General features: G+C 60.2%; 1 protein-coding gene across 1 annotated transcript; it reads right to left on the reverse strand.

Annotated features, from left to right (window-relative positions):
* Nucleotides 1-3,318: 3,318 nt before the first annotated feature.
* LOC140690595 (uncharacterized) lies at nt 3,319-18,036 on the reverse strand. Its single transcript, XM_072952462.1, has 4 exons — nt 17,693-18,036; nt 10,683-11,035; nt 3,360-3,679; nt 3,319-3,328 (listed from the first exon to the last, which is right to left on the reverse strand). Exons 1-4 carry the CDS (start codon nt 17,760-17,762, stop codon nt 3,319-3,321), a joined length of 753 nt encoding a protein of 250 aa, XP_072808563.1. The 5' UTR covers nt 17,763-18,036.
* Between the last annotated feature and the right edge of the window lie 1,940 nt (nt 18,037-19,976).

Raw genomic sequence — 19,976 nt, forward strand, 5'->3', positions numbered from 1 at the left:
CCTGAACACACCTGGGCCTGTATACTCCTGATTCTGCACACTCCTGGGCCTGAACACTGCTGGGACTCACAGCCCTGGGCATGCATACTCCTGGGCCTGCACACTCCAGGGTCTGTACCCTCTTAGGCCTGCCCTGGCCTGGGCCTGCACCCTCCTTGGCCTGCACACTCCTCTGTCTGCACATTCCTGGGCCTGCACAAGGTTGGGCCTGCACACACCTGGGCCTGTATACTCCTGGATCTGCACACTCCTGTGACTGATCCCTCCTGTGTCTGCACACTCCTGGGCCTGCACACTGCTGGGCCTGCCCTCTCCTGGGCCCGCACAATCCCTCGAGTGCACACTCTGGGCCTGCACACTCATGGGCCTGCACACCCCTGGATATGTACACTCCTGGGCCTTCCCTGGTATGGGCCTTCTCTGGCCCTGGCTTGCACACTACTGGGCCCGCACACTCCTGGATTGCACACTCATGGGCCTGCACACTCCAGGACATGCACAATCTTGAGCCTGAACACACCTGGGCCTGTATACTCCTGATTTTGCACACTCCTGGGCCTGGACACTGCTAGGCCTGCACAGCCCTAACCTGTACAGTCCTGGGCCTGCACACCCCTGTGTCTGCACACTCCGGAGTCTGCACACGCCTGGGGCTGCACACTCCTGGGCCTGTACACTCCTGGGCCTACACACTCCTGGGGGTGCTCACTGCTTGGCCTGCACACTCCTGGGCCTGCACATTCGAGGGCCTGTCCTCTCCAGGGCCTGCACTCTCCTGGGACTGCACACACCTGGGCCTGCATGCTCCTGGACCTGCGCACACCTGGGCCTGCACAAACCTGGGCTTCTACACTCCTGGGCCTGCACACTCCTGTACATGCTCACTCCTGGGACTGTATAATCCTGGGCAAGCACAGTCTTGACCTACACACCCCTGGCCATGCCCTATCCCGGGCCAGCCCCCACTTCGGCCGACCCTCTCATGGACCAGCACACTCCTGGCGCTGCACACTCCAGGGCCTGCTCGCATCTGTCCCTACACACTCCTTCGTCTGCAAACTCCTGGGCCTGCTCCCTCCTGTACCTACACACTCCTGGGCCTGCACATTCCAGGGCATGCCCTCTCCTGGGCCTGCACACTCCAAGGACTGCACACACCTGGGCCTGCTCACTCCTGTGACCGCATACTCCTCGGCCTACAAACTCCTTGTCCTGCACACTCCTTGGCCTGCCCCATTTGGCCCTGCCCTCTCCTGTGATGGCCCTCACCTTTCCTGCACTCTCCGGGGCCTGAACACTACTGGCCCTGCACACTCCTGGGCCTGCACACTTCTGTCCCTGCACACTCCTAGGCCTGCCCTCTCCTGGGCCCACACAATGCCTCGTCTGCACAGTCCTGGGCCTGCACACTCCTTGGCCTGCACACCAGCCCTCTGTGGGGCCCTTCCTTTGCTGAGTCTGTGCATGAGCTCCCTGTGATGCCAGCCCGCAGAGGTGACAGGTGCAGTAGGTGTTTGTGGTTCTAGAGACATGATGGCTTTCCTAGGAAGCCGGGTCCAGAATGATCCCCACTGCGCCGATGGGGGATTGGGGAGACCCTGAGAAGCAGGTGGCTTGTCCAGGGTGACAGCACTGCTGGCGGGGGAGCTGGGTCTGAAGCCAGCTGTGTCATCAGAGCTGTGACCCTGGCTGCATCCAGGCCTCCCCAGGGCTATAGGAGGGGCCGTGTTGGTGTCACTGGGTGGACATGGCATGGGGTGGGAAGTGAGCCATCAGCAGCCCAGAGAGGCCCTTGGGGAGCTTTGTGTAAGGAGGAAGCTTGGGGAAGGGGACCCCAGGAAGTGACCTCACTTCCCTGGCAACAGAGCCCAACAGAACTTGGGACCCAGGTCACCAGGCACCCGCTGTGTAGAGAAGGACACTTCTCAACCTACTTGGCTGGTGAACTCAGCTCAGCTCAGACATGTTTTGTTGCATCCCAAGATCCCGAGGTCGCGGCCCCCGGAAAGCCCGCAGCAACGGCCTTTGCCAACAGTGCCGACAGTGGGTCGGGTCTCACCCCAGGCGCCTCTGGCCTTTTGGCCAGAGGGACCGAAAGGTAACACAGGGAGGCCCAGGGCAGGCCCGCCCAGGCCGGGCCACCACTCAGACCCCACCCGGGTGGCCCCACAGCCCCTTCCTGACTGGTGGCGGTGGGGCAGTCATGTTGGGGGGGTCCTGCCTCAAGCAAGAGCAGGCTGAGGAAGGGTCAGAGGCCTGGGGGGCCGATCACGTCACCAACCTGGGTCCAAGCGGGCTGGCTGGGATGTGGAGAACCGGGGCAGGGCCCTGCTGCCCGAGGTGGCGCCCATGCCCTAGGGTGTGTCTCTTGCCTCCCGGGTGACTGAGATGACCAAGGTCCCAGTCTGATCAGGCAGCAGACGGTCGAGTGGGGCAGAAGCAGGAGTGGTCCTGGCCAGGCAGGGCTCTGAGACCTGCGGGCCGGGCCGGCTGCCGGTCACTGTCATTGCAGAGCCAGACACCGCAGGATCCGGGGAACCAGGACACTCATGCCAGCTCCCCAAGTGAGGGGCTGGTGTGCCACACTGTGGAAGGCCAGCACAGGCTCCGGAAGAGTCTGGGTATGAAGGGCTCCCCACCACCACGGCCTCCTGCCCAGACGTCGCCCAGGTCTCTCCCCAGGATCTTGCCCAGGGCTGAGGGGCAGCTCAGCACCCCCGGCTCTGACCTGGAGCACCGGGCCCACCACCCGGGGATTCAGGTAGAGGGCCAGGAGCCCCCCGAAGCACAGCCCAAAGGTGAGAAGGGCAGGGCCGGTGCGGGTGTGTAGGTGAGGGAGGGCGGAGGGCTGGGCCACACAGGGAGGCATTCCCAAAGTCTGCTGTTGGGACCAGAACAAAGACGGGCCTCAGACCACCTGTCTGGAAGAATTCAGTCACAGAACAAGTGCCTGTGGGCACTTGCTCGGTGGGAGCTGTCTGCAAAGCTCTGGGAAGATTTCTGTCCTTGAAAAGGCACGTGGAAAGGGAGCCATGTGGGTACCTTTTTCCAGGTTGTGCCTGAGCACAACCACTAGACTTAAAGCTCTCTCCACATCCAACAGTTACAGGTCCAGAGCAGGCAGGGGCAGGGGAAGACGCCAGAGAACAAAAACAGGACCACCAGGGTCCAGCAGGAGAACGCGAACTCCCTCCAGCTGCTCCTGCTGAACATGAAGATCCTGCTGCTCCAACTGTATATGAAGAGCCTGCCATTCCTCCTGATCTAGCTGCTCCTGAAGAGCCTGCCTCTCCTGAAGAGCCTGCCGCTCCTGCTGATCTAGCCGCTCCTGAAGAGCCTGCCTCTCCTGAAGAGCCTGCCGCTCCTGCTGATCTAGCCGCTCCTGAAGAGCCCACGGCTCCTGAAGAGCCTGCCATTCCTGAAGAGCCCGCCGCTCCTGAAGCGCCTGCCGTTCCTGCTGATCTAGACACTCCTGAAGAGCCCGCCATTCCTGCTGATCTAGCCGCTCCTGAAGAACCTGCCGTTCCTGCTGATCTAGCCGATCCTGAAGAGCCTGCAGCTCCTGAAGAGCCTGCCGCTCCTGCTGATCTTGCCACTCCTGAAGAGCCTGCAGCTCCTGCTGATCTTGCCACTCCTGAAGAGCCTGCAGCTCCTGCTGATCTTGCCACTCCTGAAGAGCCTGCTGCTCCTGCTGATCTTGCTGCTCCTGAGAAGCCTGCAGTTCCTGCACCTGCACCTGGGCCGCTGGGCAGTGGAGAACCATTTTAGGCATCATCACCCACTAGGGCTGTGCCCCTCTGCACCCTCCTACACCTTCTCCAAAATCCCACCATAAATCCCCTCCCCTACCCGAAGTTGACTTCCCTACCCCTGAATTTGCTTTTGTTTTGTTTTTCTTTAGTTTAGGTTATTTGTTTTACATCATTTATGGCATCCTATATTTTTCAATTTTCCACCTCCTTTAATAAAATACAGATTTTTTTCCCTTTTAAATTGTGCATTTCAGGAACATTAAGTGCATTCCCATGCTGTCCGACCATCACTATCATGTAGTTTTATGCTCTTCACGCTATTTATGCCTGTGAAGTACATCCCACCACGGCCTCAAAACCCTCCTCTGGACACTCCTGGGCATGCACACTCCTGGGCCTGCACACTCCTGGATCTGTACACTCCTGGGCCTTCCCTGGCATGGGCCTTCTCTGGCCCTGGCTTGCACACTACTGGGCCTGCACACTCCTGGATTGCACACTCATGGGCCTGCACACTCCAGGACATGCACAATCTTGAGCCTGAACACACCTGGACCTGTATACTCCTGATTTTGCACACTCCTGGGCCTGAACACTACTGGGCCTGCACACTGCTCGAACTGCACACTCATGGGTCTGCACACAACAGGACCTGCACAATCTTGGGCATTAACACACCTTGGCCTGTATACACCTGATTCTGTACACTCCAGGGCCTGAAAAATGCTGGGCCTCACAGCCCTGGGCATGCATACTCCTGGGTCTGCACACTCCAGGGTCTGTACCCTCCTGGGCCTGCCATGTCCTGGGCCTGCACACTCCTGGGACTGCACAATGTTGGGCCTGCACACACCTGGGCCGGCACACTCCTGGACCTGCACACTCCTGTGACTGATCCCTACTGTGTCAGCACACTCCTGGGCCTGCAAACTTCAGGACCTGCACACTCCTGGGACAGCAGACACCTGGGCCTTCATACTCCTGGACGTGCGCACACTTGGACCTGCATAAACCTGGGCTTGTACACTCCTGGGCCTGCTCCCATCTATGCCTGCACACTCCTAGCCCTGTTCCCACCTGTGCCGGCACACTCCTGGGCCTGCACACTCCTGTCTCTGCACACTCCAGTGTCTGCACACTCCTGGTCCTGCACACTCCTGGGCCTGTACACTCCTCTGTCTGCTCACTCCTGGGCCTGCCCTCTCCTGGGTCCGCACAAATCCTCGTGTGCACATTCCAGAGCCTGCAAACTCCTGGGCCTTCCCTCTCCTGGGCCTGCCCCCTATTCGGCCGGCCCTCTCCAGGACCTGCACATTCTTGGGCCTTCACACTACTGGGCCTGCTCCCACTTGTGCCTGCACACACCTGGCACTGCACACTCCTCGGCCTGCTCCCTCCTGTGCCTGCACACTCCTGGGCATGCACACTCCTGGGCCTGCACACTCCTGGATCTGTACACTCCTGGGCCTTCCCTGCATGGGCCTTCTCTGGCCTAGGCTTGCACACTGTTGGGCCCGCACACACCTGGATTGCACACTCATAGGCCTGCACACTCCAAGACATGCACAATGTTTAGCCTGAACACACCTGGGCCTGTATAATCCTGATTTTGCACACTCCTGGGCCTGAACACTGCTGGGCTGCACAGCCCAAGGCCTGTACAATCTTGGGCCTGCACAATCCTGTCTCTGCACACTGCGGAGTCTGCACACGCCTTGGCCTGCACACTCCAGGACCTACACCCTCCTTGGCCTGCACACACCTTTGTCTGCACACTCCTGGGCCTGCAATCTTCAGGACCTGCACACTCCTGGGACAGCAGACACCTGGGCCTTCATACTCCTGGACCTGCGAACACTCGGGCCTGCATGAACCTGGGCTTGTACACTCCTGGGCCTGCAATCTTAAGGACCTGCACACTCCTGGGACAGCAGACACCTGGGCCTTCACACTCCTGGACCTGCGCACACTTGGTCCTGCATAAACCTGGGCTTGTACACTCCTGGGCCTGCTCCCATCTATGCCTGCACAATCCTAGCCATGTTCCCACCTGTGCCGGCACACTCCTGGGCCTGCACACTCCTGTCTCTGCACACTCCAGTGTCTGCACACTCCTGGTCCTGAACACTCCTGGGCCTGTACACTCCTCTGTCTGCTCACTCCTGGGCCTGCCCTCTCCTGGGTCCGCACAAATCCTCGTGTGCACATTCCAGAGCCTGCAAATTCCTGGGCCTTCCCTCTCCTGGGCCTGCCCCCTATTCGGCCGGCCCTCTCCAGGACCTGCACATTCTTGGGCCTTCACACTACTGGGCCTGCTCCCACTTGTGCCTGCACACACCTGGCACTGCACACTCCTCGGCCTGCTCCCTCCTGTGCCTGCACACTCCTGGGCATGCACACTCCTGGGCCTGCACACTCCTGGATCTGTACACTCCTGGGCCTTCCCTGCATGGGCCTTCTCTGGCCTAGGCTTGCACACTGTTGGGCCCGCACACACCTGGATTGCACACTCATAGGCCTGCACACTCCAAGACATGCACAATGTTTAGCCTGAACACACCTGGGCCTGTATAATCCTGATTTTGCACACTCCTGGGCCTGAACACTGCTGGGCTGCACAGCCCAAGGCCTGTACAATCTTGGGCCTGCACAATCCTGTCTCTGCACACTGCGGAGTCTGCACACACCTTGGCCTGCACACTCCTGGGCCTGTACACTCCAGGACCTACACCCTCCTTGGCCTGCACACACCTTTGTCTGCACACTCCTGGGCCTGCAATCTTCAGGACCTGCACACTCCTGGGACAGCAGACACCTGGGCCTTCATACTCCTGGACCTGCGAACACTCGGGCCTGCGTGAACCTGGGCTTGTACTCTCCTGGGCCTGCAAACTTCAGGACCTGCACACTCCTGGGACAGCAGACACCTGGGCCTTCATACTCCTGGACCTGCGCACACTTGGACCTGCATAAACCTGGGCTTGTACACTCCTGGGCCTGCTCCCATCTATGCCTGCACACTCCTAGCCCTGTTCCCACCTGTGCCGGCACACTCCTGTGCCTGCACACTCCTGTCTCTGCACACTCCAGTGTCTGCACACTCCTGGTCCTGCACACTCCTGGGCCTGTACACTTCTCTGTCTGCTCACTCCTGGGCCTGCCCTCTCCTGGGTCCGCACAAATCCTCGTGTGCACATTCCAGAGCCTGCAAACTCCTGGGCCTTCCCTCTCCTGGGCCTGCCCCCTATTCGGCCGGCCCTCTCCAGGACCTGCACATTCTTGGGCCTTCACACTACTGGGCCTGCTCCCACTTGTGCCTGCACACACCTGGGACTGCACCCTCCTCGGCCTGCTCCCTCTTGTGCGTGCACAGTCCTGCGCATGCACACTCCTGGGCCAGCACAATCCTGGATCTGTACACTCCTGGGCCTTCCCTGGCATGGGCCTTCTCTGGCCTGGGCTTGCACACTACTGGACCCGCACACTCCTTGATTGCACACTCATGGGCCTGCACACTCCAGGACAGGCACAATCTTGAGCCTGAACACACCTGGGCCTGTATACTCCTGATTCTGCACACTCCTGGGCCTGAACACTGCTGGGACTCACAGCCCTGGGCATGCATACTCCTGGGCCTGCACACTCCAGGGTCTGTACCCTCTTAGGCCTGCCCTGGCCTGGGCCTGCACCCTCCTTGGCCTGCACACTCCTCTGTCTGCACATTCCTGGGCCTGCACAAGGTTGGGCCTGCACACACCTGGGCCTGTATACTCCTGGATCTGCACACTCCTGTGACTGATCCCTCCTGTGTCTGCACACTCCTGGGCCTGCACACTGCTGGGCCTGCCCTCTCCTGGGCCCGCACAATCCCTCGAGTGCACACTCTGGGCCTGCACACTCATGGGCCTGCACACCCCTGGATATGTACACTCCTGGGCCTTCCCTGGTATGGGCCTTCTCTGGCCCTGGCTTGCACACTACTGGGCCCGCACACTCCTGGATTGCACACTCATGGGCCTGCACACTCCAGGACATGCACAATCTTGAGCCTGAACACACCTGGGCCTGTATACTCCTGATTTTGCACACTCCTGGGCCTGGACACTGCTAGGCCTGCACAGCCCTAACCTGTACAGTCCTGGGCCTGCACACCCCTGTGTCTGCACACTCCGGAGTCTGCACACGCCTGGGGCTGCACACTCCTGGGCCTGTACACTCCTGGGCCTACACACTCCTGGGGGTGCTCACTGCTTGGCCTGCACACTCCTGGGCCTGCACATTCGAGGGCCTGTCCTCTCCAGGGCCTGCACTCTCCTGGGACTGCACACACCTGGGCCTGCATGCTCCTGGACCTGCGCACACCTGGGCCTGCACAAACCTGGGCTTCTACACTCCTGGGCCTGCACACTCCTGTACATGCTCACTCCTGGGACTGTATAATCCTGGGCAAGCACAGTCTTGACCTACACACCCCTGGCCATGCCCTATCCCGGGCCAGCCCCCACTTCGGCCGACCCTCTCATGGACCAGCACACTCCTGGCGCTGCACACTCCAGGGCCTGCTCGCATCTGTCCCTACACACTCCTTCGTCTGCAAACTCCTGGGCCTGCTCCCTCCTGTACCTACACACTCCTGGGCCTGCACATTCCAGGGCATGCCCTCTCCTGGGCCTGCACACTCCAAGGACTGCACACACCTGGGCCTGCTCACTCCTGTGACCGCATACTCCTCGGCCTACAAACTCCTTGTCCTGCACACTCCTTGGCCTGCCCCATTTGGCCCTGCCCTCTCCTGTGATGGCCCTCACCTTTCCTGCACTCTCCGGGGCCTGAACACTACTGGCCCTGCACACTCCTGGGCCTGCACACTTCTGTCCCTGCACACTCCTAGGCCTGCCCTCTCCTGGGCCCACACAATGCCTCGTCTGCACAGTCCTGGGCCTGCACACTCCTTGGCCTGCACACCAGCCCTCTGTGGGGCCCTTCCTTTGCTGAGTCTGTGCATGAGCTCCCTGTGATGCCAGCCCGCAGAGGTGACAGGTGCAGTAGGTGTTTGTGGTTCTAGAGACATGATGGCTCTCCTAGGAAGCCGGGTCCAGAATGATCCCCACTGCGCCGATGGGGGATTGGGGAGACCCTGAGAAGCAGGTGGCTTGTCCAGGGTGACAGCACTGCTGGCGGGGGAGCTGGGTCTGAAGCCAGCTGTGTCATCAGAGCTGTGACCCTGGCTGCATCCAGGCCTCCCCAGGGCTATAGGAGGGGCCGTGTTGGTGTCACTGGGTGGACATGGCATGGGGTGGGAAGTGAGCCATCAGCAGCCCAGAGAGGCCCTTGGGGAGCTTTGTGTAAGGAGGAAGCTTGGGGAAGGGGACCCCAGGAAGTGACCTCACTTCCCTGGCAACAGAGCCCAACAGAACTTGGGACCCAGGTCACCAGGCACCCGCTGTGTAGAGAAGGACACTTCTCAACCTACTTGGCTGGTGAACTCAGCTCAGCTCAGACATGTTTTGTTGCATCCCAAGATCCCGAGGTCGCGGCCCCCGGAAAGCCCGCAGCAACGGCCTTTGCCAACAGTGCCGACAGTGGGTCGGGTCTCACCCCAGGCGCCTCTGGCCTTTTGGCCAGAGGGACCGAAAGGTAACACAGGGAGGCCCAGGGCAGGCCCGCCCAGGCCAGGCCACCACTCAGACCCCACCCGGGTGGCCCCACAGCCCCTTCCTGACTGGTGGCGGTGGGGCAGTCATGTTGGGGGGGTCCTGCCTCAAGCAAGAGCAGGCTGAGGAAGGGTCAGAGGCCTGGGGGGCCGATCACGTCACCAACCTGGGTCCAAGCGGGCTGGCTGGGATGTGGAGAACCGGGGCAGGGCCCTGCTGCCCGAGGTGGCGCCCATGCCCTAGGGTGTGTCTCTTGCCTCCCGGGTGACTGAGATGACCAAGGTCCCAGTCTGATCAGGCAGCAGACGGTCGAGTGGGGCAGAAGCAGGAGTGGTCCTGGCCAGGCAGGGCTCTGAGACCTGCGGGCCGGGCCGGCTGCCGGTCACTGTCATTGCAGAGCCAGACACCGCAGGATCCAGGGAACCAGGACACTCATGCCAGCTCCCCAAGTGAGGGGCTGGTGTGCCACACTGTGGAAGGCCAGCACAGGCTCCGGAAGAGTCTGGGTATGAAGGGCTCCCCACCACCACGGCCTCCTGCCCAGACGTCGCCCAGGTCTCTCCCCAGGATCTTGCCCAGGGCTGAGGGGCAGCTCAGCACCCCCGGCTCTGACCTGGAGCACCGGGCCCACCACCCGGGGATTCAGGTAGAGGGCCAGGAGCCCCCCGAAGCACAGCCCAAAGGTGAGAAGGGCAGGGCCGGTGCGGGTGTGTAGGTGAGGGAGGGCGGAGGGCTGGGCCACACAGGGAGGCATTCCCAAAGTCTGCTGTTGGGACCAGAACAAAGACGGGCCTCAGACCACCTGTCTGGAAGAATTCAGTCACAGAACAAGTGCCTGTGGGCACTTGCTCGGTGGGAGCTGTCTGCAAAGCTCTGGGAAGATTTCTGTCCTTGAAAAGGCACGTGGAAAGGGAGCCATGTGGGTACCTTTTTCCAGGTTGTGCCTGAGCAAAACCACTAGACTTAAAGCTCTCTCCACATCCAACAGTTACAGGTCCAGAGCAGGCAGGGGCAGGGGAAGACGCCAGAGAACAAAAACAGGACCACCAGGGTCCAGCAGGAGAACGCGAACACCCTCCAGCTGCTCCTGCTGAACATGAAGATCCTGCTGCTCCAACTGCATATGAAGAGCCTGCCATTCCTGCTGATCTAGCTGCTCCTGAAGAGCCCGCCGTTCCTGCTGATCTAGCCGATCCTGAAGAGCCCGCCGCTCCTGAAGAGCCTGCCTCTCCTGCTGATCTAGCCGCTCCTGAAGAGCCTGCCTCTCCTGAAGAGCCTGCCTCTCCTGCTGATCTAGCCGCTCCTGAAGAGCCCACGGCTCCTGAAGAGCCTGCCATTCCTGAAGAGCCCGCCGCTCCTGAAGCGCCTGCCGTTCCTGCTGATCTAGACACTCCTGAAGAGCCCGCCATTCCTGCTGATCTAGCCGCTCCTGAAGAACCTGCCGTTCCTGCTGATCTAGCCGATCCTGAAGAGCCTGCAGCTCCTGAAGAGCCTGCCGCTCCTGCTGATCTTGCCACTCCTGAAGAGCCTGCAGCTCCTGCTGATCTTGCCACTCCTGAAGAGCCTGCTGCTCCTGCTGATCTTGCTGCTCCTGAGAAGCCTGCAGTTCCTGCACCTGCACCTGGGCCGCTGGGCAGTGGAGAACCATTTTAGGCATCATCACCCACTAGGGCTGTGCCCCTCTGCACCCTCCTACACCTTCTCCAAAATCCCACCATAAATCCCCTCCCCTACCCGAAGTTGACTTCCCTACCCCTGAATTTGCTTTTGTTTTGTTTTTCTTTAGTTTAGGTTATTTGTTTTACATCATTTATGGCATCCTATATTTTTCAATTTTCCACCTCCTTTAATAAAATACAGATTTTTTTCCCTTTTAAATTGTGCATTTCAGGAACATTAAGTGCATTCCCATGCTGTCCGACCATCACTATCATGTAGTTTTATGCTCTTCACGCTATTTATGCCTGTGAAGTACATCCCACCACGGCCTCAAAACCCTCCTCTGGACACTCCTGGGCATGCACACTCCTGGGCCTGCACACTCCTGGATCTGTACACTCCTGGGCCTTCCCTGGCATGGGCCTTCTCTGGCCCTGGCTTGCACACTACTGGGCCTGCACACTCCTGGATTGCACACTCATGGGCCTGCACACTCCAGGACATGTACAATCTTGAGCCTGAACACACCTGGACCTGTATACTCCTGATTTTGCACACTCCTGGGCCTGAACACTACTGGGCCTGCACACTGCTCGAACTGCACACTCATGGGTCTGCACACAACAGGACCTGCACAATCTTGGGCATTAACACACCTTGGCCTGTATACACCTGATTCTGTACACTCCAGGGCCTGAAAAATGCTGGGCCTCACAGCCCTGGGCATGCATACTCCTGGGTCTGCACACTCCAGGGTCTGTACCCTCCTGGGCCTGCCATGGCCTGGGCCTGCACATACCTGGGCCTGCACACTCCTGGAACTGCACAATGTTGGGCCTGCACACACCTGGGCTGGCACACTCCTGGACCTGCACACTCCTGTGACTGATCCCTACTGTGTCAGCACACTCCTGGGCCTGCAAACTTCAGGACCTGCACACTCCTGGGACAGCAGACACCTGGGCCTTCACACTCCTGGACCTGCGCACACTTGGACCTGCATAAACCTGGGCTTGTACACTCCTGGGCCTGCTCCCATCTATGCCTGCACACTCCTAGCCCTGTTCCCACCTGTGCCGGCACACTCCTGGGCCTGCACACTCCTGTCTCTGCACACTCCAGTGTCTGCACACTCCTGGTCCTGCACACTCCTGGGCCTGTACACTCCTCTGTCTGCTCACTCCTGGGCCTGCCCTCTCCTGGGTCCGCACAAATCCTCGTGTGCACATTCCAGAGCCTGCAAACTCCTGGGCCTTCCCTCTCCTGGGCCTGCCCCCTATTCGGCCGGCCCTCTCCAGGACCTGCACATTCTTGGGCCTTCACACTACTGGGCCTGCTCCCACTTGTGCCTGCAAACACCTGGCACTGCACACTCCTCGGCCTGCTCCCTCCTGTGCCTGCACACTCCTGGGCATGCACACTCCTGGGCCTGCACACTCCTGGATCTGTACACTCCTGGGCCTTCCCTGCATGGGCCTTCTCTGGCCTAGGCTTGCACACTGTTGGGCCCCCACACACCTGGATTGAACACTCATAGGCCTGCACACTCCAAGACATGCACAATGTTTAGCCTGAACACACCTGGGCCTGTATAATCCTGATTTTGCACACTCCTGGGCCTGAACACTGCTGGGCTGCACAGCCCAAGGCCTGTACAATCTTGGGCCTGCACAATCCTGTCTCTGCACACTGCGGAGTCTGCACACACCTTGGCCTGCACACTCCTGGGCCTGTACACTCCAGGACCTACACCCTCCTTGGCCTGCACACACCTTTGTCTGCACACTCCTGGGCCTGCAATCTTCAGGACCTGCACACTCCTGGGACAGCAGACACCTGGGCCTTCATACTCCTGGACCTGCGAACACTCGGGCCTGCATGAACCTGGGCTTGTACACTCCTGGGCCTGCAAACTTCAGGACCTGCACACTCCTGGGACAGCAGACACCTAGGCCTTCATACTCCTGGACCTGCGAACACTCGGGCCTGCATGAACCTGGGCTTGTACACTCCTGGGCCTGCAAACTTCAGGACCTGCACACTCCTGGGACAGCAGACACCTGGGCCTTCATACTCCTGGACCTGCGCACACTTGGACCTGCATAAACCTGGGCTTGTACACTCCTGGGCCTGCTCCCATCTATGCCTGCACACTCCTAGCCCTGTTCCCACCTGTGCCGGCACACTCCTGGGCCTGCACACTCCTGTCTCTGCACACTCCAGTGTCTGCACACTCCTGGTCCTGCACACTCCTGGGCCTGTACACTCCTCTGTCTGCTCACTCCTGGGCCTGCCCTCTCCTGGGTCCGCACAAATCCTCGTGTGCACATTCCAGAGCCTGCAAACTCCTGGGCCTTCCCTCTCCTGGGCCTGCCCCCTATTCGGCCGGCCCTCTCCAGGACCTGCACATTCTTGGGCCTTCACACTACTGGGCCTGCTCCCACTTGTGCCTGCACACACCTGGCACTGCACACTCCTCGGCCTGCTCCCTCCTGTGCCTGCACACTCCTGGGCATGCACACTCCTGGGCCTGCACACTCCTGGATCTGTACACTCCTGGGCCTTCCCTGCATGGGCCTTCTCTGGCCTAGGCTTGCACACTGTTGGGCCCGCACACACCTGGATTGCACACTCATAGGCCTGCACACTCCAAGACATGCACAATGTTTAGCCTGAACACACCTGGGCCTGTATAATCCTGATTTTGCACACTCCTGGGCCTGAACAATGCTGGGCTGCACAGCCCAAGGCCTGTACAATCTTGGGCCTGCACAATCCTGTCTCTGCACACTGCGGAGTCTGCACACGCCTTGGCCTGCACACTCCTGGGCCTGTACACTCCAGGACCTACACCCTCCTTGGCCTGCACACACCTTTGTCTGCACACTCCTGGGCCTGCAATCTTCAGGACCTGCACATTTCTGGGACAGCAGACACCTGGGCCTTCATACTCCTGGACCTGCGAACACTCGGGCCTGCATGAACCTGGGCTTGTACACTCCTGGGCCTGTAAACTTCAGGACCTGCACACTCCTGGGACAGCAGACACCTAGGCCTTCACACTCCTGGACCTGCGCACACTTGGACCTGCATAAACCTGGGCTTGTACACTACTGGGCCTGCTCCCACTTGTGCCTGCACACACCTGGCACTGCACACTCCTCGGCCTGCTCCCTCCTGTGCCTGCACACTCCTGGGCATGCACACTCCTGGGCCTGCACACTCCTGGATCTGTACACTCCTGGGCCTTCCGTGCATGGGCCTTCTCTGGCCTAGGCTTGCACACTGTTGGGCCCGCACACACCTGGATTGCACACTCATAGGCCTGCACACTCCAAGACATGCACAATGTTTAGCCTGAACACACCTGGGCCTGTATAATCCTGATTTTGCACACTCCTGGGCCTGAACACTGCTGGGCTGCACAGCCCAAGGCCTGTACAATCTTGGGCCTGCACAATCCTGTCTCTGCACACTGCGGAGTCTGCACACGCCTTGGCCTGCACACTCCTGGGCCAGTACACTCCAGGACCTACACCCTCCTTGGCCTGCACACACCTTTGTCTGCACACTCCTGGGCCTGCAATCTTCAGGACCTGCACACTCCTGGGACAGCAGACACCTGGGCCTTCATACTCCTGGACCTGCGAACACTCGGGCCTGCGTGAACCTGGGCTTGTACACTCCTGGGCCTGCAAACTTCAGGACCTGCACACTCCTGGGACAGCAGACACCTGGGCCTTCATACTCCTGGACCTGCGCACACTTGGACCTGCATAAACCTGGGCTTGTACACTCCTGGGCCTGCTCCCATCTATGCCTGCACACTCCTAGCCCTGTTCCCACCTGTGCCGGCACACTCCTGGGCCTGCACACTCCTGTCTCTGCACACTCCAGTGTCTGCACACTCCTGGTCCTGCACACTCCTGGGCCTGTACACTCCTCTGTCTGCTCACTCCTGGGCCTGCCCTCTCCTGGGTCCGCACAAATCCTCGTGTGCACATTCCAGAGCCTGCAAACTCCTGGGCCTTCCCTCTCCTGGGCCTGCCCCCTATTCGGCCGGCCCTCTCCAGGACCTGCACATTCTTGGGCCTTCACACTACTGGGCCTGCTCCCACTTGTGCCTGCACACACCTGGGACTGCACCCTCCTCGGCCTGCTCCCTCTTGTGCGTGCACAGTCGTGCGCATGCACACTCCTGGGCCAGCACAATCCTGGATCTGTACACTCCTGGGCCTTCCCTGGCATGGGCCTTCTCTGGCCTGGGCTTGCACACTACTGGACCCGCACACTCCTTGATTGCACACTCATGGGCCTGCACACTCCAGGACAGGCACAATCTTGAGCCTGAACACACCTGGGCCTGTATACTCCTGATTCTGCACACTCCTGGGCCTGAACACTGCTGTGACTCACAGCCCTGGGCATGCATACTCCTGGGCCTGCACACTCCAGGGTCTGTACCCTCTTAGGCCTGCCCTGGCCTGGGCCTGCACCCTCCTTGGCCTGCACACTCCTCTGTCTGCACATTCCTGGGCCTGCACAAGGTTGGGCCTGCACACACCTGGGCCTGTATACTCCTGGATCTGCACACTCCTGTGACTGATCCCTCCTGTGTCTGCACACTCCTGGGCCTGCACACTGCTGGGCCTGCCCTCTCCTGGGCCCGCACAATCCCTCGAGTGCACACTCTGGGCCTGCACACTCATGGGCCTGCACACCCCTGGATATGTACACTCCTGGGCCTTCCCTGGTATGGGCCTTCTCTGGCCCTGGCTTGCACACTACTGGGCCCGCACACTCCTGGATTGCACACTCATGGGCCTGCACACTCCAGGACATGCACAATCTTGAGCCTGAACACACCTGGGCCTGTATACTCCTGATTTTGCACACTCCTGGGCCTGGACACTGCTAGGCCTGCACAGCCCTAACCTGTACAGTCCTGGGCCTGCACACCCCTGTGTCTGCACACTCCGGAGTCTGCACACGCCTGGGGCTGCACACTCCTGGGCCTGTACACTCCTGGGCCTACACACTCCTGGGGGTGCTCACTGCTTGGCCTGCACACTCCTGGGCCTGCACATTCGAGGGCCTGTCCTCTCCAGGGCCTGCACTCTCCTGGGACTGCACACACCTGGGCCTGCATGCTCCTGGACCTGCGCACACCTGGGCCTGCACAAACCTGGGCTTCTACACTCCTGGGCCTGCACACTCCTGTACATGCTCACTCCTGGGACTGTATAATCCTGGGCAAGCACAGTCTTGACCTACACACCCCTGGCCATGCCCTATCCCGGGCCAGCCCCCACTTCGGCCGACCCTCTCATGGACCAGCACACTCCTGGCGCTGCACACTCCAGGGCCTGCTCGCATCTGTCCCTACACACTCCTTCGTCTGCAAACTCCTGGGCCTGCTCCCTCCTGTACCTACACACTCCTGGGCCTGCACATTCCAGGGCATGCCCTCTCCTGGGCCTGCACACTCCAAGGACTGCACACACCTGGGCCTGCTCACTCCTGTGACCGCATACTTCTCGGCCTACAAACTCCTTGTCCTGCACACTCCTTGGCCTGCCCCATTTGGCCCTGCCCTCTCCTGTGATGGCCCTCACCTTTCCTGCACTCTCCGGGGCCTGAACACTACTGGCCCTGCACACTCCTGGGCCTGCACACTTCTGTCCCTGCACACTCCTAGGCCTGCCCTCTCCTGGGCCCACACAATGCCTCGTCTGCACAGTCCTGGGCCTGCACACTCCTTGGCCTGCACACCAGCCCTCTGTGGGGCCCTTCCTTTGCTGAGTCTGTGCATGAGCTCCCTGTGATGCCAGCCCGCAGAGGTGACAGGTGCAGTAGGTGTTTGTGGTTCTAGAGACATGATGGCTCTCCTAGGAAGCCGGGTCCAGAATGATCCCCACTGCGCCGATGGGGGATTGGGGAGACCCTGAGAAGCAGGTGGCTTGTCCAGGGTGACAGCACTGCTGGCGGGGGAGCTGGGTCTGAAGCCAGCTGTGTCATCAGAGCTGTGACCCTGGCTGCATCCAGGCCTCCCCAGGGCTATAGGAGGGGCCGTGTTGGTGTCACTGGGTGGACATGGCATGGGGTGGGAAGTGAGCCATCAGCAGCCCAGAGAGGCCCTTGGGGAGCTTTGTGTAAGGAGGAAGCTTGGGGAAGGGGACCCCAGGAAGTGACCTCACTTCCCTGGCAACAGAGCCCAACAGAACTTGGGACCCAGGTCACCAGGCACCCGCTGTGTAGAGAAGGACACTTCTCAACCTACTTGGCTGGTGAACTCAGCTCAGCTCAGACATGTTTTGTTGCATCCCAAGATCCCGAGGTCGCGGCCCCCGGAAAGCCCGCAGCAACGGCCTTTGCCAACAGTGCCGACAGTGGGTCGGGTCTCACCCCAGGCGCCTCTGGCCTTTTGGCCAGAGGGACCGAAAGGTAACACAGGGAGGCCCAGGGCAGGCCCGCCCAGGCCAGGCCACCACTCAGACCCCACCCGGGTGGCCCCACAGCCCCTTCCTGACTGGTGGCGGTGGGGCAGTCATGTTGGGGGGGTCCTGCCTCAAGCAAGAGCAGGCTGAGGAAGGGTCAGAGGCCTGGGGGGCCGATCACGTCACCAACCTGGGTCCAAGCGGGCTGGCTGGGATGTGGAGAACCGGGGCAGGGCCCTGCTGCCCGAGGTGGCGCCCATGCCCTAGGGTGTGTCTCTTGCCTCCCGGGTGACTGAGATGACCAAGGTCCCAGTCTGATCAGGCAGCAGACGGTCGAGTGGGGCAGAAGCAGGAGTGGTCCTGGCCAGGCAGGGCTCTGAGACCTGCGGGCCGGGCCGGCTGCCGGTCACTGTCATTGCAGAGCCAGACACCGCAGGATCCGGGGAACCAGGACACTCATGCCAGCTCCCCAAGTGAGGGGCTGGTGTGCCACACTGTGGAAGGCCAGCACAGGCTCCGGAAGAGTCTGGGTATGAAGGGCTCCCCACCACCACGGCCTCCTGCCCAGACGTCGCCCAGGTCTCTCCCCAGGATCTTGCCCAGGGCTGAGGGGCAGCTCAGCACCCCCGGCTCTGACCTGGAGCACCGGGCCCACCACCCGGGGATTCAGGTAGAGGGCCAGGAGCCCCCCGAAGCACAGCCCAAAGGTGAGAAGGGCAGGGCCGGTGCGGGTGTGTAGGTGAGGGAGGGCGGAGGGCTGGGCCACACAGGGAGGCATTCCCAAAGTCTGCTGTTGGGACCAGAACAAAGACGGGCCTCAGACCACCTGTCTGGAAGAATTCAGTCACAGAACAAGTGCCTGTGGGCACTTGCTCGGTGGGAGCTGTCTGCAAAGCTCTGGGAAGATTTCTGTCCTTGAAAAGGCACGTGGAAAGGGAGCCATGTGGGTACCTTTTTCCAGGTTGTGCCTGAGCACAACCACTAGACTTAAAGCTCTCTCCACATCCAACAGTTACAGGTCCAGAGCAGGCAGGGGCAGGGGAAGACGCCAGAGAACAAAAACAGGACCACCAGGGTCCAGCAGGAGAACGCGAACTCCCTCCAGCTGCTCCTGCTGAACATGAAGATCCTGCTGCTCCAACTGCATATGAAGAGCCTGCCATTCCTGCTGATCTAGCTGCTCCTGAAGAGCCCGCCGTTCCTGCTGATCTAGCCGCTCCTGAAGAGCCCGCTGCTCCTGAAGAGCCTGCCGCTCCTGCTGATCTAGCCGCTCCTGAAGAGCCTGCCTCTCCTGAAGAGCCTGCCTCTCCTGCTGATCTAGCCGCTCCTGAAGAGCCCACGGCTCCTGAAGCGCCTGCCGTTCCTGCTGATCTAGACACTCCTGAAGAGCCCGCCATTCCTGCTGATCTAGCCGCTCCTGAAGAACCTGCCGTTCCTGCTGATCTAGCCGATCCTGAAGAGCCTGCAGCTCCTGCTGATCTTGCCACTCCTGAAGAGCCTGCCGCTCCTGAAGAGCCCATCGATCCTGAAGAGCCTGACGCTCCTGCTGATCTAGCTGCTCCTGAAGAGCCCGCCATTCCTGCTGATCTAGCTGCTCCTGAAGAGCCCGCCATTCCTGCTGATCTAGCCGCTCCTGAAGAGCCCGCCATTCCTGCTGATCTAGCCGCTCCTGAGGAGCCTGCAGCTCCTGAAGAGCCTGCCATTCCTGAAGAGCCTGCAGCTCCTGAAGAGCCTGCCATTCCTGCTCATCTAGTCGCTCCTGAAGAGCCCGCAGCTCCTGAAGAGCCTGCCATTCCTGAAGAGCCCGCCGCTCCTGAAGAGCCTGCCGCTCCTGCTGATCTTGCCACTCCTGAAGAGCCTGCCGCTCCTGCTGATCTTGCTGCTCCTGAGAAGCCTGCAGTTCCTGCACCTGCACCTGGGCCGCTGGGCAGTGGAGAACCATTTCAGGCATCATCACCCCCTAGGGCTCTGCCCCCTCTGCACCCTCCTACACCTTCTCCAAAATCCCACCATAAATCCCCTCCCCTACCCGAAGTTGACTTCCCTACCCCTGAATTTGCTTTTGTTTTGTTTTTCTTTAGTTTAGTTTATTTGTTTTACATCATTTATGGCATCCTGTATTTTTCCATTTTCCACTTCCTTTAATAAAATACAGATTTTTTTCCCTTTTAAATTGTGCATTTCAGGAACATTAAGTGCATTCCCATGCTGTCCGACCATCACTACCATGTAGTTTTATGCTCTTTACGCTATTTATGCCCGTGAAGTACATCCCACCACGGCCTCAAACCCCTCATCTGGACACTCCTGGGCATGCACACTCCTGGGCCTACACAATCCTGGATCTGTACACTCCTGGGCCTTCCCTGGCATGGGCCTTCTCTGGCCCTGGCTTGCACACTACTGGGCCTGCACACTCCTGGATTGCACACTCATGGGCCTGCACACTCCAGGACATGCACAATCTTGAGCCT

The sequence above is a fragment of the Vicugna pacos genome, chromosome 31, assembly GCF_048564905.1.
Source record: "Vicugna pacos chromosome 31, VicPac4, whole genome shotgun sequence".
Taxonomy (NCBI): Eukaryota; Metazoa; Chordata; class Mammalia; order Artiodactyla; family Camelidae; genus Vicugna; species Vicugna pacos.